This window comes from Dysidea avara, chromosome 9, assembly GCF_963678975.1.
Source record: "Dysidea avara chromosome 9, odDysAvar1.4, whole genome shotgun sequence".
Classification (NCBI taxonomy): domain Eukaryota; kingdom Metazoa; phylum Porifera; class Demospongiae; order Dictyoceratida; family Dysideidae; genus Dysidea; species Dysidea avara.
Genome location: NC_089280.1, coordinates 23,344,678 through 23,369,330, shown reverse-complemented (window position 1 = coordinate 23,369,330; position 24,653 = coordinate 23,344,678). Strand labels below are relative to the sequence as shown.

At 37.3% G+C, this 24,653-nt stretch overlaps 1 protein-coding gene and 1 long non-coding RNA gene across 2 annotated transcripts; one reads left to right on the top strand and one right to left on the bottom strand.

The window, feature by feature from the left end:
• Positions 1-686: 686 nt before the first annotated feature.
• LOC136266730 (signal peptide, CUB and EGF-like domain-containing protein 1) lies at positions 687-17,526 on the bottom strand. Its single transcript, XM_066061753.1, has 14 exons — positions 17,241-17,526; positions 12,647-12,760; positions 12,492-12,586; positions 10,923-11,021; positions 10,750-10,872; positions 10,326-10,445; positions 10,145-10,267; positions 9,935-10,060; positions 9,764-9,886; positions 6,948-7,070; positions 6,777-6,899; positions 2,206-2,328; positions 1,212-1,409; positions 687-1,155 (listed from the first exon to the last, which is right to left on the bottom strand). The coding sequence occupies exons 1-14, from the start codon at positions 17,315-17,317 to the stop codon at positions 917-919; spliced, it is 1,806 nt and encodes a 601-aa protein (XP_065917825.1). The 5' UTR covers positions 17,318-17,526; the 3' UTR covers positions 687-916.
• A 1,076-nt stretch (positions 17,527-18,602) lies between these two features.
• On the top strand, positions 18,603-21,368 carry LOC136266751 (uncharacterized). Its single transcript, XR_010706262.1, has 3 exons — positions 18,603-18,643; positions 20,994-21,058; positions 21,103-21,368. It is a non-coding gene; the product is annotated as an uncharacterized lncRNA (long non-coding RNA).
• Positions 21,369-24,653: the final 3,285 nt, after the last annotated feature.

Below are 24,653 nucleotides of genomic sequence, written 5' to 3'. Positions count from 1 at the left end.
TCATCAATTGCAAGTGAATAGCCTTCATCACATGAACAATGGTCAGCTATGGAAGTGTTTCACTGGCTTATCCTCTTCATATCCTGTTTAAGCAAAGCAACTGCCTAAAGATGAGTTATGGATTCCCTCAAAAGCTGGCTATTAAAATTACTTGGCTTTCTATGCTTGTGTGCATGCAAAATTAGGTGGTCTTCTTTGTCTAGAGATTTTACACACAAAAGCATGATAACTGAAGATCTAACTTCAGAGCGGTGCTTTGTCACATTGTTGTCAAGTTAATTGAATATACATTTTTGCCTTGAGTCGACTTGGCGGTTCTTATTCACTCCTTACCTACTTGACTGGTTTTCTGTAGTGCGTAAGTTCTTCAGACTGGTACTCAAATTCAAAATTTTCCCATTAGTTTATAGTAATGTGTTAGTTGAGTAATTATTTAGCAAATAGAATATATAGGTTGTGGCCACTCACACAGGACGTTGACGTCAGTGGATCATCAGCGAACTGTATACAGTTCATCTTTATGCAGTGCAATTATCATAATTATTAATAATAGCAATATAATATTGGAAGAGGTGTATGCTCTTATAATTAAGTATATTACCATGGCATTATGAGATTTTACGACCATTTGGGAACTATGCACTCATCTGCATCACACTGGATTGACTTGACTTTATACAGGAATGTAAAGTTCATTTGGCAATTTTCATTCTCATTGATGATGCATGCAATAATGCCTATAGTGCCTACCACATTCATACACAAGTAAGCAAGTGAAACTACAAACTGCAAAAAGACTACTACAAAACATCCATAAAACACAATGAAATACATACAAATAGCTACTAGCTGCTGCCAAAATGCTGTGTATGTGTGTATGTGTGTATGTACATTATATCGTAATCACAGTGAATACTCAATCAGAATTCTTTTTGTAATCATCATCATCGTTATCATCATTATTTATTGCAAGTTTATTGTCCTCACAATTCTCCTCAAGTTTCTTGTAGTCCCAACTATTAGTTGGTTTAGTTGTCATTACTGCATGTAGTGAGTCTGGCTCATTCAACTTCACATATTTAACGTTCCTTATGAACCCATTAGTTTGCTTCCTTTTGCAAAGCACCAGCATCATTATAATCATAATGACAGTGACTGAAAGGTTTGTACATATACAAATCATCACAAAATTATACCCATTGCATGCTTACCTGCCAGAGCAATGATCACAACTCCAATCACACTTCCCAGTGTTTTGCAGTGTAAATGCTCACACACAGTAGATTCAGTACAGTTGTGACCATCCTTATCTAGTGTGTAGTCCTCATCACATGTACAGTAATAACTACCATTAGTGTTGGTACAGTTGTGCTCACAGTCACCATTGAAATCAGCACACTCATCAATATCTGTAACAAAGTTAATATGATGCGTACATATCCATTAGCAGGATCACATTACATAAATAATGCAGCTAGGCCTGCAAAAATAGGGGCATGTGGGCACATAAAATTTGTCTAATTTTTCACACTGCATCACAACTTTTGATACCATTAAGCTATGTACATGTATGATCTGCAAGAAACCCACATGTTAATGCATTTTTCAAATTTCGTTTTATTACATTTTCTTTGTCTAGATAGCCAAAGGAATGGTCAACTGAAATTTTCAGCACTTACTTGGCAATACAAATTATAGAATGCATAATTATATTCTATTCCAATACTGAGTTATGTGATGAGGTGTAGTGCATACCCACATGCCCTATTTTTGCAGGCTAAGTCACATGTGACATACGTATGTAGTACAATAAACATGTATGTGGACATAATATTACTTAAGTTTGATTAACACAATACTGTTATATATAAGGTCAAAAGGGTGTCACCAATTTACAAGTACGTGAACAGATTAGACTTGACTACAAGGTCACAGTGGTAAGAAACCACATTTACAGCTCCAAATAACAATCCTTATTATAGTGTGTGTGTGCACATGCCGCATCAAACAAAAAGGTGTAATTAATTTTCCATATGGTACAGTTGTGGTATGACCTGTACCTCATGCTTTATTAACCGTATAGCACTTGCAGCAATGCTTTAAACAACTACATAATTACACATTGTTCTACTTAAATAGTATCAATTACAGATGCTAATGTTAGCTACTACATACCTAACTAGCATTCATACATCAAACACATACCAATGCAACTGACATCATCGATTTCAAGATCAAATCCTTCACGACAAGAACAGTTGTAGCTACCATCAGTGTTAGTGCAAATGTGATCACATCCTCCATTGCATTCCTCACATTCATTAACATCTGTAAGAACATAGCACATTTACCAGTTCAAATACACTAGTAACTATCAATGTTACATGTAGAACTGATCTATTAGACCGTCTCAGCAAAAACCTGACTTGTTCGCACAACTTCTGAAGTATATATTTTAATTTTCTCACCATTATCTAGGATTGGATCAGATCATTAAAGTTTCAGCCTTTGTGGTGAGTAGTTATGGAATTATATAGCACTAGACTGTAGGAAGAGCTAAAGGCTTTGGGTAACCCTACAACAAAACATGTAAAAGTAAACCTTTTCATTTGATTAAATTCTAAACATCAGGCATACAGGACACTGTACTATCCCACCATAATCTGTCTGGGAGTGGAAGTAGGAGTCCTACAGGCACAAAATCTCCTGGATCAAAACAGAAATTAAAATAATGTTTAATATCATGGGTGGGTTTGGAGGGCAAGAGTCAGCAAGTCAAATGTGGTGACCAAGCAATGCTCACAGCTAGGCACCCAAAACTGGCTACATTGGTGCACTATTCTTTGCAGTTGCGAATACTATACCAGTGATTTGAGTACCTGGTGCAACCATCAGGCAAGCCATTCACCAAATAAATTAGTAAACATCATTTAAAGAGTGTTAGATCACGCTGAAGTATGTTCAAAAATTTCCAAGTCATCGTGAATGAAAGATGAGATAGCTACTGGATATTGAATGATAGTTTATGACAGGAAACACAAATCATTTTAATCCCTACTATATGGAATTTTCAACTAGAGTAGGGATCATAGCACATCGATAAAAAGTACCGAAACAAGTTGGAGTAGTCCATGATATTAAATCGCAGTAAAACAATAAGAAGTGTTATATCTAGGGACCCACCAATTATGCTGGCATAATTATGAGCATAATAGGTGCCTGAAAGCATTGAGCATAATGCTAGAATAATAGGAAGAATACTTGAGCCATACTACAAATCCTTCGCGGTCAAACTAAATATCACAGAAAAAGATCAATATACTCTAATAAAACAGTCAGTAACTCTAATAGAACAATCAGGCAGCTGACTGTTCTATTAGAGTATATCGATCTTTTCTGTCACTTGCAGTTTAAAGAGCAAAGATGTTCAGCCACTTATTATGTGCCCATAACTGCAAATTTATTAGCTAAACATGGGAAATGAGGTATAAAGCTTGAGCATAATTTGAGCATAATAGGTAAAATTTTTGAGCAGTGTAGCATAGCATAGTAGGTAAAATTTTGAGTACAATAGGCGGGTCCCTAGCATTATCCTTACTGTGCATTTCCGTTATGGTATCTTGAGTACAGTAGGGATATAACACTTCTTATTGTTTTACTGTGATTTAATATCATGGACTACTCCAATGTGTTTCAGTACTTTTATCGATTTGCTATGGTCCCTACTCTAGTTGAAAATTCCAATTTTTTGTGTACTTTGTTAACATTTTTTGTAAATAATTGCTGGTGGACCCACACATACCGCATCTGAAATGGCGCTGCATGCCCCAGCTATATCAATTATCGTCTGAAAAGTAAAGTATCCAATCCATTATGATTTGTTGTCAGCTATGTTCAACACATTACACAGCAGTAAGAATCAAGAACTGTTCGAAAAGCACCTCTGCAATAAAAATAGCTACTATGAAAAATACGGACGATTTCCGTTTCGAAGAGAAACCATCATGTGTTACCACCAAATTGACACTTTTCTCTAGATCTACTGGTAAGTCCATGAAGAATGCATTGTATGTACTGCGGTATGCCAAAAGGCACCTCTTGGGCAGAAGAAATGTCGAACAGTGAAAAACTCAAGCCCGTAGCCTTAGCTGTTATCGAGTTATGCTTGTCTGAAGGCATCAGTCAGTCAGTTACTCAGTCATCAGTAGAAAATTCCGTTAAATGTAATTCCGTAGAAACTTGTTGAAAGCGTTTTGGGTCAATCTGAAAGCTTGTTTGGGCTAAGTTTTACCTTTGTGGTCCCATACTATCGTACTGTATGATAGTACTACATGCTGTAATGTATGAGCAGCTATTTTTTAAATGTTTGGCAACTAAATGTGAAAAGAGAGACTATCAAACCTCAAGGGGACATTTACTCAGCAATAATTATTTTTAAATGGTGTACATGAATACATTGAATAGCACCTAATTTGCTAACAGCTAGAACCTGTCACACTAGCTTTCATAGAGATATGCCAAACAGAGCTGAAAGCAAAGCAAAACAGCTACTTATGTTTTCATTAATTAATTGTGGCAAATTCTGGTGCCATTTTTTTCTTTGATGTGGTATGTACTGGCTCACCAGTCATAAATCATATATGGTATAGGAAAAATCAGAAATTTTGCAATAGAGTAGGCATAACAAAATGAAAGCCATGAAACAAGGAGGTCGCCTACACCTGCAGCAATACTATAGTCGCAATTTAATCCCTACTTTACTCATGGCCAAACTACACTATAACAGGTTGTATTTGACTGAAGTGGGAATTAAATGTCCACTAGTATAGCTGCAGGTGTAGATGACCTCCCAGTATTTTTCCTATGATCCCTACTAAAGTCTAAAATTAATATTTTTATTGTTGTTATTGTTCCTATCATTCTCTGGTAAACATTTTACCATAAACACATAGGCGGTGGAGATGGGGGGGCCAGGGGGGCCATGCCCTCCCCCCCCCACTTTTATGGGACACTGTTTGCAAGAAAAGATCGAGATACTCTAATAGAACAGTCAGGATCTGGATACTCTAATAGAGCAGTCACAGTATTCAGAGAAGCAGTGTAGCAAGTTACTTAGCTATGTATGTGTAGTTATAAATAAGGAGATATAATTGGTGGAGAGCAGCTATTGTCAGCAGGCTGTGACCTTTTTGTTTTGGTCTTCAACTTACAGCTGGCCTGGCCCCCTCACTCTTTGGCCTGCTCCACCGCCCCTGCATAACATCTTCTGCAGTTTACAATTGCCTATGTGCAATACTTATAGGTCCTGGTTTGCACTAATTTGATGAATTGCCTATTTTGTATTTTAAAATTTAGAACTAAATTTCTACGTGTTATTCCAAAAAATCATTCCCGCATACGGTATATTTATATTTACTCGTGATTCTAACAAGTTGATGTTGTTCTACTTCAGGCGCTAGCTAACTCATCTGGAATAATAATCATAGATAGTATGCTACTATGCAACTATAAATTACTATTTTACAATAGAGTAGTTTTGGATTGTGCAATAATATTATTAGCTAATGCTCGTATTTCATAATTCATGAAATTTTCATAATTCATGAAATTTTCATAATTCGTTTAATTACGTTGCTATGCATTGCTAAGGAAGCGCTTGTAAAACAAACTGCTTTTACTAACATATTATGCACAGAAGTATCTTCTATGACTATCGTTCTTCCTTTTTCCTACAAATTCTCTCGACAAAGCCTCAAAGCTGCTCTTCATTTTCGTTCGCGTACATAAGGGATACCCCCCCTTTCAACTCGAAGCGATAGGCTATTCCTGGTAGTGTACAAGGCCTACACCATTGTTTTTCAGTTGTTAAATGCCTGAAAACCTCAAAGGGAAGGTAGTTTACAAAGTCTGAGGAAAGTCGCCACACCCATATTTCAGTCTACCGAAAAGAAACCACCTCAGAGCAAAGTTCGACTGTGCAGAAGTTTAATACAGACTTCATTTCACTTTTACTTCTTACGTAAAAGCTGCTTTTATCATTATTTTGCTTGCGTGGGTGCGTACGGACAAACATAGATATGTAGATAGGTACACACACACACACACACACACACACACACACACACACACACACACACACACACACACACACACACACACACACTCACACACACACTTTTATGAAAACAATTTCAGCAAACCAGGCGCGCACCTACAGCCAGCCTTTGGCCAGCTGTGGGTGCACGCCTGGTTTAAACATGGTGCAAAATTATATGGATTTTCTTTGATATAAAATAGTAGGCATTAAGCCTCAACAAGAATGATAGAGATACTCTAATAGAGCAGTCATGTTGAATTTGGGTGACTGCTTTATTAGGGTAAGTGACCTCTCTTTTTGTATATTATCTCTGATTTTATCTTATTGTAGCTTGAGAAGGGCCTCCAAGTTTATGATCTTAATGCTAAAAATCATCCAACAATTCATGCCATCTATTATTCCTGAAACAATTGGGTGTGGCAACTCTGTTCTAAACAGTTATTGCAAAAAGAGTTTTCACATCTGTAGGGAAACTTTTAATGCTATTCCAGTTGTAATTTTGTTTATGGATGTCAAAATTGATATTCAAAATATGGATTACACCATGCAGTAAAAACGCAAAATTTGAAAGAGTTATGTATATGATACTTAGTAAAGCAAAGATCGCATCTGTAAATCATCATGGTAAAAATTGTATACTGCATATCTAAACGTTCTGGATGTAACTGTTATCACTCACCAACACAAGTGTGGTAATCATCAGTCAACTCATATCCATCCCAACAGGAACACTGATAAGATCCATCAGTGTTATCACATGTTTGTGTACATCCTCCATTATCAGTTTGACATTCATTGATATCTGAATCACAACAGTAACTATTAGCCACACACAATGTATCACACATACCAATACAACTGAAGGAATCATTTCCAAGATCATATCCATCATGACAAGAACAGTAGTAGCTACCAATAGTGTTAGTGCAATTGTGATCACATTCTCCATTGGATCTCTCACATTCATTTATATCTATATAGGAATATATACATATATATATATATATATATATATATATGTAGTAGTTGTAACATGGGCACGAGTGATTTGCCTGAAATATACACACAAGCACGAGGGCGCACCTGCAACTGTACATGGAAACTGCAGGAATGCTCTGCGAGTGTATTTATATGGGACCATGTGACTTTCGATTGTGGGTAACGTCATAAGAGCAACGACAAGGCACTGCTGAGAGGCCGAACGTTAGTGTATCGTCACGAGCATGCAGATCGCTTCGATTGTGGGTACGCAATTAAACACAGGAAGCCCAAATACGAGCTGAACAGCTCATAATGAAGCTTAAGTGCACTATAAAATACTTACTATACTAGCCATGAATAAACTAAAGCAGTGAATATGTTTACAGCGCTATAATGGCCTAGCAATTAAGCACCACGCCCAGTCACTGCGCGTGTGTGACATCGCACCACGGCAATGTAAAGACGATTCAACTACACTAAAGTACTTACTTTACTAGCCATGAATAAACTAAAGTAGTGAATACTATTAACACTAATGGCCAAATCAATTAAGCGCTACACCCAGTGTCTGTGGGACATCCCCACGTTACTATTGAATGTAACATGTTTAATATAAACTAACCTGTGACCTTCTTCATTCAGTAAAACAATTAACTATCTTCTTTCCCAAGTCCATGATCTATGCCTTGGCTCACTTTACAAAAACTAAAACCCACTATCGATCTTGTGAAGTGTCGCTATATGAATTTAAGCAAAAATTAGCCTCTTTTATGTATATAGTTAAGTAACTTATCGTAATTGTATATATTTTTATAGTTTACTATTGTAATTGTACATATGTATATAATTAAGTAACCTGTCGTAATTGTACATACTTATATAGTTAATTAACTAATTGAAATTGTACACATGTAATTGCACATCAGCATTATACCCCTGGAGGGTCCTGCTGATTAACAATAAATAATAATAATAATAAAATTAAAGGAGAGATCACACAGTTTCATCAAAGAAATCAAATGATTTCTGAGAATGCTTGGAATACATTAATGAGAATAGGAGGTAGTATATACAAGTTATATCACTCCTAGGAGGGATATATCTTGTATATACTACCTCCTATTCTCGTTACTGCATTCCTGAGCACTGCTAGCAGTGCTATTATACCACTTATACACCTTCTCTTCCCTTTGAAGTGAGGAGTGAAAGTGGTATATATATATATATATATATATATATATATATCACACCATAATCCCGTGCTAATGCTAGATGTGCCATTTTAATCTTTATTCTTTAACCCATCTTTCTTGTACAAACACGCACACTACAGATGTGCACAAGGCAACACAATGCAAAGTAGCTTTAACACTACATAACCACCTAGATAACACTATGCATTGCTCAATGCAGACAAATCCTCTTGGGACAGACTAGCAACACAAATGTGACTAGCTGGCTGACATATACACAGTACAATTACTTTTCAAGCTGACTCTACAGTAATCCATTCCTTGAACACTGTATAATAGATAATGCTAGCTCTGAGAAAACAAATAAGGCCATGAATCAAGACACATTGATAACTGATGCTTGTCATGATGGCCACAAACCAACATGCTGTATTATTAGACATCAGCAAAAGTGCTAGTTCTACTAAACAGTAATGAAAACACTGGATGTCCCTTTTAATTAATGGCTGTGTACCAAAGTATCAGTACCAGCAAGGTATTAGTCATTGATCCTTGGGGTGCCGAGGGTTATTGTAGTTGTCTTGTGTGGCTGTGCAAATTTGTTGTTACCACTTTAACTGCAGCATACTTCATTCATAGGTTAACAACAAGGTGCCATTAGGCTTCTCATGATGAGTTTAACAAATGAATAGGTGGACTGTTTCACAAGCACTTTATTCAAAAGTTACGGTGATATTTGTTGCTCATCTTGGTCTTCCTCGTTTCTTAATGAACTCTTGATGCACAAAAGTGAAGACAATATATTATTTTCAACCACAGTAGTGTACTAAATCTAATGACACTCCACTGATATAGACAAGGGATTGACTTGAGACAAGATTTCAAAATCTTTATGATTTTAAGTGAGATTTCAAGATTTCCATAAGTCCAGATTTTTACCAACAATTTACAACATCAGAATGTTTCAGGCCAGGTTTCTTGTGGGTCCCTTGGATTAAGACTAGAAGCTTCTTTGGCTCTTTAACTTAACAAAGCCTTCACAGATCACATGGTCGGTAAGTACTAACCCTATATGGTAAAAATAGACTGTGTAATGAAAGGCTAAATTTAAATGCCTAGGGGACTACAGTTCACATCATGTCCAAGGTATTGTTACACAGAGACTAAGTTACTGCGTTATTCGCTGCTGCTTGTTTGTGCAAATTGGAGCCAAAGCTACTGTAAGTAGTTCATTGGATAAGAAATTGCATTTTTATACCTGGTTTGTGTGCTAATCGAGGTGATAATTATGGTCCTGCTATAGATAACGGGACAAAGCAGCAAAGCCAATCCACATGTTGTCACCTGGCACTAGGGATCTGGAGATAGTACATCCAGATGTTTATTTAATTTCCCTTAGGGTTTTGCATAATAGTGTTTCATCTATTATGCAAAGTATCAGTATCACATCAGCTGATAAAATGTAGGTATCACCACTATACAAGTTACTTACCAGTACAATTGTGATCATCACTAGTTAATTCATATCCATTCCAACATGAGCAATTATAAGATCCATCAGTGTTATTGCATGCATGCGCACATCCTCCATTATCAGTTTGACATTCATTGATATCTGAATCACAACAGTAACTATTAGCCACACACAATGTATCACACATACCAATACAACTGGAGGAATCATTTCTAAGATCATATCCATCACGACAAGAACAGTAGTAGCTACCATTAGTGTTAGTACAAATGTGATCACATCCTCCATTGGGATATCTCGTGCACTCATTAATATCTGTAAATTGACACATATACATTTTGTGTTCACACATGTAAGCAGTGTTTTTAGTTCAATATTGACTACAACATTTCTTCTTACCAATACAAGTGTGTCTATCATCAGTCAGCTCATATCCCTTATCACAGGAACACTGATAAGATCCATCAGTGTTTTTACATGTTTGCGTACACCCTCCATTATCAGTTTGACATTCATCAACATCTTAAGTACATACAGAGACTGCAATAATACGCATACTCATCAAGGCTCTGTTTCATACCTTTGCAGGAATATTCGCCTGACAATGCATATCCATTATTACATAAACAATAATAAGAGCCAATTTCATTCACACATATTTGGTCACAATGATGATCTCCTTTGCTACATTCATCAATATCTGTAATCGGTACATAATTTATAACTATACAATTTGTCAGAGACAGTTAGCAACCCCCCTTTAAGCAATGATATGACAAAAACATTTACTGGCAGTGTATTGATTCTTTGCATACGATCTCTCTCTATACACAATAACATCCACTGATAACATGACAGTGCTGGACATAATACGTTGTACATCAGTACACAACTACACGAGCCTGTAGGCATGCCATTGGCTTTAAAAGTTGGTGATATTACATTATTACAGTGGTTTATATGCATAATGATGCAAGCTCAGTTTCATTGTGTATCTAAATTACCTTCACACGTTCTGTGATCAGATCTCAACTGGTAGCCAACATTGCATGAACAAGTGTAGGACCCTCGTGTATTGTCACACTTGTGATCACAGCCATCAATATTGTTGGAACATTCATTAATGTCTGCAATAAAATGAATAATAAATTATTGTTCATGAGTTTTCAGTTCTTACCATTGTTGCAGTTGTTACCAGTCCATCCTTGAGCACATCTACATTCATTTGGCCTAATGCATCTGCCTCCATTATGACAGCCATTGTTACACTGAGGCTCTGTATATACACAGTGTATAAACCAACGTTTTAAGTATGCCTTAATTATTAGTCTCGATGCATGTATAACAATGGTCTTAAGGGCTGGTGTACATGCTCAGATACTGTATAGTGGCTTTGCTATGTATGTCTGCACACATAAAAAAACTACAGGTTTTACCTCAATATTATGTATAAGAAATGTGATGAAGTTCATCTCACATATTTTTTTGCATAGCCACAATTACAATGTTGGTATTATCAACCATAATAATAATCTTTTGACAAAATGTGACCCTGCATGGTGACCTGATCGACTTATTATAATCCTGCTCAATTGCTCAAGCCTTGCTGATCAACACTATTTTGCTATATCCTATTTCACAGCTAATCACATGAGCAAAAAGATATACAACTTAGACAAAAGAGGATGCTTAACAAAAAAAATTTTAAATGAATGCAGGCTGGGACACCCCAGATGCCAGATAAGTACCACTATACTACACTGCTGCCAGTTATCCACTTATGTTAGTTTCTACAGCAGAAGATTTAACAAGAAAAATATTTGGCAAATTGAACAACATGTATATCTTATGAATTTAAATTTGATGATTCCTCTTACTTGCAGGGGCCCATGCTAATGCACACACCAAATATTCAAGAATTTCAGTGATTACATAATAAAGGCCCAAGAAATAGCCATGGCAGCTCAAGCAATAGCTTTGAGTATTGTAGCTGTACCCAAGACTGAGGTTATCATTGAGTACAAACATAGGTTTAGAGAAATGCCTCAGTGGGGATGATGCTTAGTAGCTAGCTATCTTCCAATTTTACCTAGATTTTTATCAGAATAAGCTGTGTAGGTTTACTGCTTTTCCCTTGGATTTCCCCATACTTTCAATCCTTTAACTAGCTGATATTTGGCAGGTTTAAATTTGAATATTGCAGTGAAAATCCCCAATCACCAAAATTTAATTCCATGTCAAATTTTCTGCTTATAATAGTACCTTATAAATGTGAACCAAGAATAACTTACAAGAACTATTATTACCAGGGAAGAAGAAACCAAATGTTAATTGATGTTTGCCTATTACAAATAGTGACTGTCTGTATATAAAAGTTTTTGGTGAGTTTGAGGTGAGCTAGCTAGGGTTAATTAAACTAATCATATATGAATGATGAGTTGATGGTGAGCTAGGATTGGAGGGCTTTACACCTTCCAACCCTAGTTCTCTCACACCAATAACCATACTTTCATACAACTAGTCTGAGTTACAATGGATGGCAGTAAAACAATGTGAAGATAAGTACCATACATAATTGAGTGGCTATTTGTATAGCAGCTGTATGAATACTTTTGCTATTCGTACAACACATGCACATGTCCATTTCCTATGTTAAGTATAAGCTGAAGCCTTGTCCTTATAGACTGCAATACAGTTACTAAGTTGTGTAGCTTTTATTTAAGCTTTGACTGCCACATCAACTTACCATCACAGAATAGTCCACTGTAACCAGGGCAGCACTCTTGGTCATAATAATAGTCCAGATAACTGGTGGTTATGGGTTGTCGATATGATATTTTTCTGTGTATAACAATTACATCATCACACTCTATAGCAAATTACAATGCAATTAATACTAACTTGTAACATCTGTTCCATTTAAATATGAACCATCCACAACTGTAAGAAGTTGTTTTGTACCGAGTAGTATACAATGGCTTATACCTTACTTTGCTTTTTTGTACACTGCAATATCTATAGTATATACCAACACAACATGCATATTTTGAAACTGGATATATCAAGAAATCAACACAAAATACAGTGTAATACACCTGTATGTCAAACAGTTGTATAATTTAAGAAGACATTTCAGACTGACCTTCTGTCTCATGTATACCATATAGTGAGTTTTTCTCACAGACAACATTAATTTATGTGCAAAAATATAAAACCACGCAATAATGGCAAATTTGTGACACTAAATTGCTAGCACAAATTTATTAATCATTTTATAATTGTTCACAAAGGATTTAGTCTCAAATAGGCATGTTTCCTGGATACTTAGTGTGATGATTTTATATACAGTACAGGTCACAGGTAACGTCGCATGTGCAAGCATGATGCGTGTGAGGTGCACTCGAGTGACCTGCATGGATACAGCAAGGCTACTCCATTATAGCAAACTTCACTCTAGAGCATCACACAAGATGAGATATAACAGGAATCACCTAATGGTCAACCGAAGCTTCAGTTCTAGAAGCCAAGAAATTTCAAAGTTACAGCACTACAAAGTGGCAACAGAAAAAAATTGATTTGTGTAGTGACAATAAACTATACAGGCACTTTATAAAATGATCATAACTTACGAATGCAGTCCTCTACCAAGATACACGTTGGACTATCAGAATGTCCATGAACAAGTCAATCCATTTCTGGGTACGTTTTGTCTTCCAGGCCTTTCCTACAACCAGGGCAAACCGGTAAAGGTGAAAATATGATAAATAAAGCACCATTCATCTAACGCAAGGCACATATGTGACTGGGCCTGCAAAAATAGGGCATGTGGGCACATGATTATTGCCTACTTTTTCAAGGTTTCATCACTCATAACTTTTTTACCATTATGCTATGGCACTGCAAGTTTCAGCTCTTAGTAAGCAGGTAATGGGCATCATGATGCAAGTTACAGAATGGAAATATACGTTTCCAATACTGAGATATTCCCTGTAGAGTGATGGGATGTAGTTTGTGCCCACATGCCCTATTGTTGCAGGCCCGGTCACATATCTTCCATCTCCTTAGTAGTACTGATGTAAAACAAAGATTTTGGAACTCCTCTTGCATTGGGGATCACAATTCGATTCTACCAATGTTCTTGGTATTATCACTTTACTTCATTGTGAAACAGGTGCTTAAAAAGTTGTGACTGGGCCTGTGAAAATAGGGCATGTGGGCACATGATTTTTGCCTACTTTTTCAAACTTTCATCACTCATAACGTTTTGTACCATTTCGCTATGGCAATGCTCTTTTCCGCACTGTGTAAGCATTTAATTGGCTTTATGATGCAAGTTACAGAATGCAAATATTCTGTTCCAGTAGTGAGATATTACCTGTCGAGTGATAGGGTGTAGTTTGTGCCCACATGCCGGCCTGGTCACATTTACAGAATTTTTGATTTTGTAAACATTCCACCCATTGCATCCTGTGAACATTGCATTCTACTGGCTGTAAAATTATAGCTACTGTAGCTACCGGAGGCTTGCACAAACATAGGAGATTCTGGCAGATCTGGTCACAAATGTTTATGTGACTTAAGTATTGTATGAAGTTACTAAACTCAGTGGCGAACATTCTCATGTAAAGCGAGTTTCTCTTGTGGCTAGTGCTTATCCACGCGATGTTCCACAGGTCTTGTACAGCAGTGCATTGCAAAAAAAAATGATTATGCGAGAAGATACAAGCATTACTCACATGTGTATACTCGCGATGTTACCTGTGAGCTGTACTGTAGGTATGGATGCAATGTGCAGCTGCATGCTCAGCAATGTTCAGTGAAGAAACATGTGCTATATTGGGAAACAACTGATCCATGGCCAGCTGCCATTAATAATGCACAAGCTGTTCAGTGAAGAAACATGTGTCAGTTGTGTTGGGAAACAAGCAGATGATCCAGGTATTAAAAAGGTAATGGTCCAAGCCATACAAGTGCTTAAGCCACACAGGTGTATAACACAGCTTTACAAAATTATACTGGAGATTCTGGTTGGGTAGTGAGCAATAATTCTAACTTTCTTACAGCCTGCTACAACAAATTGGGATCATTTTGTTGTGAAATTACATGGATAGGCAGGTTATTTAAGCCAAGTAGAAGATTGTAAACAGCCTAAATGCTCGATGGTAATTCAGAAATGTAGCCACAACAATGGCCATTGTAGACTGTTGATTAACTGAACAGGCTTGTTTACTACAAGGTGTTGTCAGTGATACAATCCTAACAACAGTTGCTAGGGCCTGGCTGATACAACTGTTTGCGATTGCACAGAACAAAACTTTATATAGAGGGATAACGTTTACGTCACAAATGCGTAACTGCAACTTCCACTGGGCAAGAAATGGGGCAAATTCAATGGCAGGGTCCAGATATAACTCGGTTTCTGGTGATTCATTCAGCATGAAACTTACTCAGGACATAGAACAGAAGTTAGGAAAGATGATGAAAAATGTCACTTGGTTGGTTTTACTGAGGTTAAAAGGATAAAACGGCTGTTTCAGGCTCAACCCGAGAAAGCCATTGTCACTAAACAACACTTCAATAAGAAAGAATGAACATTAATGAACCATTGTATGCCGTTTTGTCGATATAGACGTTGTGGGACTCTTCTACAGTATTTTTACATGTAAAAGTGTTAAAGTCCTTGTACCCATGCTTTTTTGCCAATTATCAGCTGTAACTCTCCCAGCACAGATCAAACTAACCTGTACTACTTACATATCTGTTATACTACTCTCTTAAGGGCTTCCCTACTCCTGATGATGAGGTTTCATTTAGAAAGACAGTCTCAGCAAATCTGAGGCAAAGTAAACTCATGCTCCAATGGCATGCATACATTTTCTGCCCCGCAGAAGTGATCATGTAACGACTGTGATGTCAGGTGTTACCGCTCTATAGAGCAGTTCTTTTCAGTACAGGAGACACCTTATGAGTAAAACAGTATAATATTATAGTAGTACCATCTACTATCTGTTTGACAATCACTACAAGTTCGCCATTTTGTGGTGTGATGCAATAAAACACAACAAAAAAACAAGTTATTATGCCATGAACATATTTTACATTGGATGTAAATTAGCATTCGAATGTAAAATTAGCACTTGCATGGCTTGGAATACTGTCAATTTAATATTGAGCAAGCTGTTGTGTTTTACAGGCATTACAAACCTCGCAACCAACAAGCAAAAATCTACATGTCATGAATTTTAATATTGCAAAGTTTCCATTGCCCAAACTGCTAGACTAAGGTCCTTACAAAAAGAACTGTAAGTATACATACACTAGCATAGTACAGTACATCACTACATTCCAGGTGTACAGAAACAAATAAAATGCACTAGTCAATTAATACGGGACTTTGTAAAATGCGGAATACAGAATAGCGGAATAATGGAATAAGCAAAACTTACCTTCTGCAGATTATGCAAATAGTTATATACCCTATAGTAATTATACTTTGTTTACCTTGTAACAGCTTTACATGGCACTCTATGGCGATGGATAGGCGACCATTAAATAGGATGAGCACACCAGGTTTGAACCAAGGAGTGTAGGTAAGTAAGTTTATTGAAGGTAAATCGTTTTAGGATGATTCGATGTGTGCTCATCCTATTAATGCTTGTCCAACTGCTGTTTATCCATTGCCATGGCATGCCATGTAAAGCTGCTACAAGGCAACTAATTACTATGGAGTAGGTATATAAATATTTGCATAATCTGAATTTAGCTTATTCCATTATTCCGTATCCCGTGTTTTACAAAGTCCCAACAGCTGGACAAGTTAATGATGAGTAAGACCATTGTTTCAGATAATTGTTGTATGCTTGTTAGCGGTGACCATTGAAGAGCACAATCACCACATAGTAAATTAGCTAGTTTTAAGTATTACCAGAGAAATGGTTGGTTGCCATTGCCAATGGTCAGGACTATGCTACTATTGTACTGCATAGATATGTCAAAACTTAGTATGCCATTCCATGCTGTACCTACTGTGCCAGCTAAGAACATACAGTAAAAACAAAGTAGTGAACGTCGCTACTAATTAGTAGTGACGTGCACTACTTTGTTTTTACTGTGTATTTTGCGGTCCGAAAGAACAATGCATGAGCAAGATCAATGGTTGTGTAATATAAGTAGTATACATAGCTACTGATGGGCTTCACTAATTCACTTGGAAAGGGTCGTACTACATATGCATGCATGAATGGCTTTAAGGTCCCGTTGCCCGTCCACATCTGTTTACTGTCAGCTCCAAAAGCTCTATTATTACAATCCGGGGAAAAATCGATCTCCGGTAGGCTTCGAAGTCAGCTCATGTGCTATCATAGCTGAATCCAACGTATTCCTACCACTTGAAATGGACCGCCCGCCCGCATGCAACTATTCCTGCACGGGAAACAGAGGGAGTGACCTAATCCAGTAGTTACAGTTTTAACTGAAACTCAGTTATTCAACTCACCCAGCTAAGGCTCTATGTATCTCAAGGGCAGCAATAAAAGTCGAAAAAATTAGTACAAATTCACTTAATCGGCCCATTTTACTGGTGTCACACCACCTCTCACAACTTCTAAATGCCTTCGAAGACTTCTGTTCTCGCTTCAGTCCTCGCTTCAGTCAGCACTAGCCGGAACCTCGCCTGGAACAAACTGGGTACCGGCGTCCTGTTCGTTGTTAGTTAGCTATAGAGATTAGGAGAACTTTATTGTACCCGTCGACTGAACTTCAAGATAAACACTCAGATTCGGTTGTGTGGTTAAATTTGCTTGCGATGCTGATTTATGGCATGAATGACAAAATTCCCAGGGACTCCCCCGTAATTAATCGAACTCGTGTAACGTAACGTAATATTGTGTAACGTTAACGTAATTAGGTAATTACATCACACACCACAAATGTTCTAGAAACATCTACACTACAGCATCATGGTATAGGCTAATGTTTTCGCTGTTTATAATAGTGTGGCTTCTCAACCCTTCTTTTTCTATACCTAGGATAGTTAGATGGTAGCTAGTCTACACTATTGTTTAGAGGTTAATTTTTGTAGGCGTTCCCGAGTCAGGTGTGCGCATAGGAATACGGATTATCTTCGGATTTTTCGTGTAATGAGTGGATAAAAAGTGTGAAACGTTCTACAGCGATTTTAAAAACCACTAAACAAAAAATATTAGCGCAGATGATGTTGAGAGGCGTCTTATTTAAGACAATACTACATAAGTACAGGGGTCTACAGGGGCGGATCCAGGACTGGCAAGGGGAGGGGCACAAATTAAACAGGCTAAGTTGCAGGTGGTGGGGAGAGCAGACTCTGCTGTGATTTCAAGTAGCTATGACCACTCCTTAGGTTTAGTAGGTTGATTTTTGTCATTACGACCTTTGCAGATGGTAGTGATGTCTTAAAATCTGTTTAAAAGGCTATGAAAGTCTCAACACTAGCAATACGATAATTATTTTTAGAGGCGCTTACTACGTACGAAGGTCAGTGCTAGACAGCGGCGGAAGAAGTAGTTGATATGAGGGGGGCTGGGCTAACCCAGACTTATTTCTATAGTTTGGTAAGGTGAGACCAAAAATATATATATTAAAGGTCACAACCAACTGACAAGAGCTTTCCACCTCAGCAGCTACCATTTCTAGCTGATAAACAACATAAAAATCCTTACATAGCTCGCTACACACTGACTACTTTATTAGAGTGACTGCTCTATTAGAGTATCTCGATCTTTTTTCAGCCCCACTCCAAGAAAGATAATTTCGTTGTGATATCATTCTGAGGGGGACTAAACCTTTAGCCCCCTAGCCCCCCCTTTCCGCCGCTTATGGTGCTAGATGACAGTTTGACAGCTGTTTTAACTTTGGTTTCAGGTGAGTTTGCAGTAATATACAGTTTTCATGAGTTATATAAATTGATTTTGGTGTACAGTATTTCCAAGGGGGTGTCACTCCAATATACACTGCACTACGATCTACGACCGCGGTCAAAGCTAAAGGTCAATGAACTGTTAGGCCCAATCTGTGAATTTGCGCAGTTTATAAATTTCGCTGCGCATTTTGTGAATTCATAAAATGCGCAACAATTTAAAAAATTGCGCAGGTGTCACGCTGCCATATGGCAAGGCGAGATGCGACACGTACAGCCTGTTGTATCGGTTGCCGAGATTCTGTCATTCCAAGTGTTGGATCACGAGATTTCCTCGTGGCAGTGTATGCGAGGTGTGAATTTCACTATGAGTTTGTGAGGTACGTAAAAAGAGGGTCACAGAGAGCCGGCTATTCGAAAGGTTCTGTAGAGGAAAATATCTTGGTCCCAATCACACCTCCAAAAAGCAAAACAAAACAGTAACGGAGAAGGTGCAGAAGATCATGTTTGATATCAGACCGTTTTGAATGGAGTGGAAAGAAGTTATGCTCTAATTAGCCATGCCTTTCATTACTACAACAAAGAACATATCAAAACTCGTGTCAAATTAACCCATACATTACAATTTTCCGTAAATATTATTATGCGTAAAATCAATGTACAGCAGCCTATGGAGGTAAGTTAGTTTTAAGTTACATTATTCATCATAACTCTGGTTCTGAAGGCGGTATCAAAATTGTTCGGCCGCCATTACACACGAATAACACTCCTCTATCCGATGGTAACAAAATTTATTCGAAGCTAAAGTGTTTACAGCTTGCAAATTTACAACAAACGATGGTAAGTAGCAACTTACGCAATACAAAATCCATTGGAGAGCAAATCACGAATTTCGCGTTCTAAATAAATCGCGGCATCACGCCGTCACCATGGCGATTACGAATTTTGTTCAGAGCAATTCATAAGGAGTTGAATGATATCAAGTTTTATGGTATTTGATCGTGTCTAGTGCTTGCAATTATTAAATATACAAAATGATGTAAAATGTATGGAGTTTGTATTGGAGAAATTGAAAAAGTGTTCCATCCATCCTGAGACCTTTGAAAAAATCAGTGTTTAATCAGTCCATTTCATGATCTAAGGGCAGAAAACAAACAAAGGACACTGGTAATGTACAATATTGCTGATAAAATGATTACTGGCTGTAAATTTGATTTTGCCATTTTTGCCATTTTGACTTTACAAATCCCAATAGCATGTTTTGATATGAAGTTTGTTTTGTTAAACTACCCAGAGCTGAAGTGGGAACAAACAAAGGGTAAGAAACTTTGTCCCTGCCCTTCACAAAATTTTGTAATAACAGAATGAGAATGACCATCATTTAGTTGCAACAGTTGAGAAATTTTATGACATAGTAGAGCGTGTGCATTCAACTGAAAATGGACATGTAGACTACAAGAAAATACTAGCAGAGATATGGAAGTGTAGTGAATTATGTGTGCTATCATATTCTCAAACATCACAAAAATTTATAGCCACTAGTCATAATTTATTTTGTGGAGATGGGTGATACCAATATTCTGTACTGAACAAGTAGTCCGGTTCCCAAGTTTGTAATAATGCCAAGTTGTGAAGGACAAGTCAGGCTGGATTTTAGCTGATATTTTTGCAAGAGACCAAACCTTTGTGGTCTCCATCGACCTATCAATTTATGGAACCAACCTATCAATTTTCTGATATATTAGTTTGCAAAAAAGATTACGACACTCTAATAGAACAGTCATTTGTTCTAATAGAGCAGTCAGTAAGTGATCTCAGAAGGAATCTGTAGGGGCATGCCTCCAGACCCCCTAGTAAGACCATGTGTGTATTTTGCACACGGTACTCAGCTTTACAACTACCTGGAACAGACCCCCTGCTATGGGCTTGATGTCTTCACTGTTCAACGTTGCTTGGTATATACCTTAATTTGGCATACTGCAGTAGTATGTATAATGAGAACACCATGGACCTACTTGAGTCCTCCTTTATGTGTCTTTGCTGACAGCGGAAGGTGTTGATTTGTGGTAGCTAGCACCATGTAATGGCTTCCCTCAAAAACTATTATAATTATGCACCTATTAATTGCTTCAGCAATCAGTTCGATATACATCATCACATTGTGTCATTTGTACCATTAAGTAAACATGTACGTGTTTGTTCATGTTGTGGTAAAATGTATCTATATTAGCTTAAATAACCTTCTTGATGAATAGATGGATTTCTTGGTGAACCAGCAAATTTCTTTTCATCGTCTGTTGTATTGTACCGATGAGTTATGATGTGTCACATACATTATAATGTTTGTTTATTTAGAATCATTGGATGACTATTGTCAATCTTGTGGAATGATTAGTTTGGATGATGATACAACTGACATGGTGAGGTCTAGTTATGCATACAAATTAATGTATGGATTCCATAGGTCAGGTGCAATAGTTGCTCATGGGGGTACCATGAACGGTGTTTAGGAAGACATGTGGTTATAGCCAGGCAAGATGAAAATGGATACAACTTTTCTGGGTCTTGCTGTTCATCAAATGGAGCTGTACCTTTGTAACTCATGTATTGGAGCATACTTAGCTATATGTGTAACACAGCATACCTGATTCCAAACACTATATGTTGCACTAATAACTGTATCACACAGAGGTGACATTATGTAGCTGTATAACCAACCTCAGAATTTGTATGTAATAGCAATACTGGACCAGCGTCCAGTCAGTCACTGTGGTGACTATTACTGGGGTGGACTAACTTAGTGTTCAGCCACAGAATTAGTGGCTCAGAAATACTAGACCAGCATCCAGCTACCACAGGATCTTTCAATTATGCTTTATAGTACACACTCATAATTAGTTATATGCAATAATGTACCAACATGTAGCCACAAAAAGGGGGGGGGGGGCTTCCAGTCATAGGTGCCACTGTGGGATTTAGGAGCAGTGACGGACTGGCATCCATAGTTATGCATGCAGTCCACTTCAACTAGAGATGACAATACACACGGTATTATCACCAAGCCGGTTATTCACTGTCAAATTTACTGTACTATTGGCATGAATGTCATTTAGGGGTATTTTGCTATGAGGGAAGCCAGACATCGTGTCTTTGGCATTTAATTAAGTTATAATTATGTGGATGGTTTGGTGGTAACCACAAGTTCTGCCTAACAGTAAAATACATTTATAACCTGTTGGCAATAAGTAACTTTTACTTGTGGTAAATATCCAGCTCTTTGGATAACAACTACAGACTGTTTCTCTTTTAACAAATAAACTTTACCAGTTTGATTAAAACTATAGTAATTGATTACCAGAATACCGTGAAATACTGGATACTGGGGTATTTCTCAATACAGGATAGCGGGAGCAAAATACAATACCACTAAGCTCTAACTGTAAGTTTTTTCAGAATTTAGGGAGATTTCGGTGGAACATCCAGGAGATAACTATTTCAGCACAGTCTATTATAGATGTGTTGTCTTACAGCATGAGAAGTGCCTAGTAGTAATGCATAAGGTGAGATATGTCCAGCCATGGTAACGTTGTGCTCTAAAGAGTATAGCAGAAACTGGTCCAATACTGTTACCAAAGATTGGTGCATGCTGCATTATTTAAGGATAGTAAGGAACAGTATAATTGTTCAGGAATTTAGCCATGTCAATTTTTGCATATAAGGCACTAGGGACTGGTAATGGTGGCATTCTGTGGCACTACGTGGTCTGTTGGTAAGTGGGAGGTGGCAAGTTGCAGACAAGCGTTCACCCACTGCTGGTACTCTGTCTAAGGGGTAAATAAGTTCACCAGTTTCCAGCTATTACTATATGCGACATGGTCATTTTAAGGGTGTTAAGGAGTTTCATGGTCTAGCCACAAGAATGTTAGTATATAACTGGTCTTTACAGTGTCCAGCAATGAAGATCGGCAGCAACTTATGCTGTAGCCTTAGGATCACCCAATATTTAGCATAATAGAATTTGTTAACTCTAAAGCTAGCTACTATAGCCAAAAAATATATAATATTGGCCCAAGAGATAGGGTTCATTAGTAAAGTAGAATTAGCTTGACCATGAAGGGCTAACAAATTCAGTGAAATAAAGTTCTAATGTCTGTGACATACCTAACAGGAAAAGTGTCCAACCACTGGGACAGTGTCAAAGGAGGATGGGTATCCAATTTCTGGAATGGCACTGTCTCAGTGAAGCCAGAGGGGTCTGCATCAAGCCATGGCAATAACCTTAGCAAGTGTCTTAGACCAACCATTGGAAGAAGTTAAGTGATGAATTGGGTCTGGGTGGCCACCATAATTCAATAACAACCAAAAATTTAATGAAATGGCATCTAATCTGTAGTGTATGGCTCCAAATAAATTTAAGTATAGCCATTTCCACTCAGCTAGTTCACTGAAACCAGACAGAGTTATGTTAATACTAAGGAAAGGAAACTTCATGCAGCCACCCAGTGGCCATAAAAAATATCTTGGGCACAAAAAGGGTGGCAGAAAATGTCAACATCCTAGCAACAGGTTACTGCAGTCAGCCTATGTTCTTGGTCATTCAGGGACAGCTGGCAATGTCCTTTAAAGAATTTCACGTTACTACCAGCTGGTAGGACAGTTGTTAATTGCTGACAAGCTGTGAGCTCTATCTATAGTTCAGCTTTTTTAAAAACAGATTGAGGTGTGTAACTGTAAAAAAAAATAATAGTAGCTAATTAATAGATTTAAAATGGGTTCTTAAAATTAACTGTTGTAATTATCTCATTCTGCTCCTGACAGTAGGGTAGCTACCTTATTGAAATTTACGTAAAGTTAAAAATTAATAGTAAGTTTCCTTCCGGCAGACATGTAAACTATTTAAGTCAGCAAGTAAAGGAAGTAGCAGTGATTAACACAAGTCAACTGAGAAAAAAAAATTTTGTGCAATTGCAAGGGGTACTGTTATATCCATTTAAGGAGTTACAGCTGTATCATAGGCAATTCTAAGAGGGGCATGCACTGAAAAATAACTTACAAAATCATGGGGAAAAGTTGCGGTATAGGTTGGAATTATTATTTTTAGCATCTTTTTTTCATGTTTTTAGCATAAGATATAATTTTAGACTGCTTTTTCAAGCTTTCAAATTGCAAAAATCCTGCAGCACCCCTCCCCCCTGAAATTCTACTATATTACAAAAATAGTCATGCTGTTCCCTACTTGCCACCCCCAACCTGTAGGTCAGGTCTAGAATCGCCACTACTACTATTACAGGACCTTTAAGTGCATAGTTTGCCACAAAAATCCATATTAAGAGCAATGGCCAATAACAAATTGCTCTTAATCCAAGCAATGACCCTTGCCTCTCTGTTATTTCATTTTCTCAACTGCTATGTAATTCCCAACCATGAGAATACCTACAGTAGATGCTTAACCTTAGCTATTTAAATGGCACATGCTGGGTGACTATACATATAGTAATACATCTTTTAGCAGTCGCAAACCCATTGGAGTAAACAACATTACAGCAGGCATGGTATTCATATCTAATAGAAAGGTGTGCTACTATATATGGACATAACAATATGTAGGCTGGTGCTATTTTGCAGTGGTCTTTTCAATCTATATACTATATACCAGTCTCAACAGTCAGCACGGGGACATAGGTAACCAATTATTTACTTATGCAATTTTAGGGTTTACAATTTCTGAGGCGATGGGGTTATTTTGTTTAATGATGGCGTTTCTTATATTATTTGCATTATAATTTTTTAAACCAAAATTCAACTACATTCTGATTTAATAAATGGGTCTAAAATTATATCAATAAATTGATTGAATTTTAGAGCCATTTATTAAATCAATGAATGGCAAAATGTATACTTATATCAATCTATTAATTTACAGTTTCGTATATCTTGTTAAATACGTATCATTTTGTTAGCACTGCAATATAGCTATTTGTTATTGGAAATTATAGCATATACAATTGCAGATGG

What these genes read in the sequence shown, in the direction of transcription:
- LOC136266730 (XM_066061753.1), bottom strand. Translation starts at nt 17,317, where the DNA reads ATGGGCCGATTAAGTGAATTTGTACTAATTTTTTCGACTTTTATTGCT. An exon ending in TGATTACCACACTTGTGTTG is followed by an intron (nt 2,329 to 6,776) that starts GTGAGTGATAAC and finishes ATGTTCTTACAG; the next exon opens with ATGTTAATGAATGTGAGGAA. An exon ending in TGTGATCATTGCTCTGGCAG is followed by an intron (nt 1,156 to 1,211) that starts GTAAGCATGCAA and finishes CAAACCTTTCAG; the next exon opens with TCACTGTCATTATGATTATA.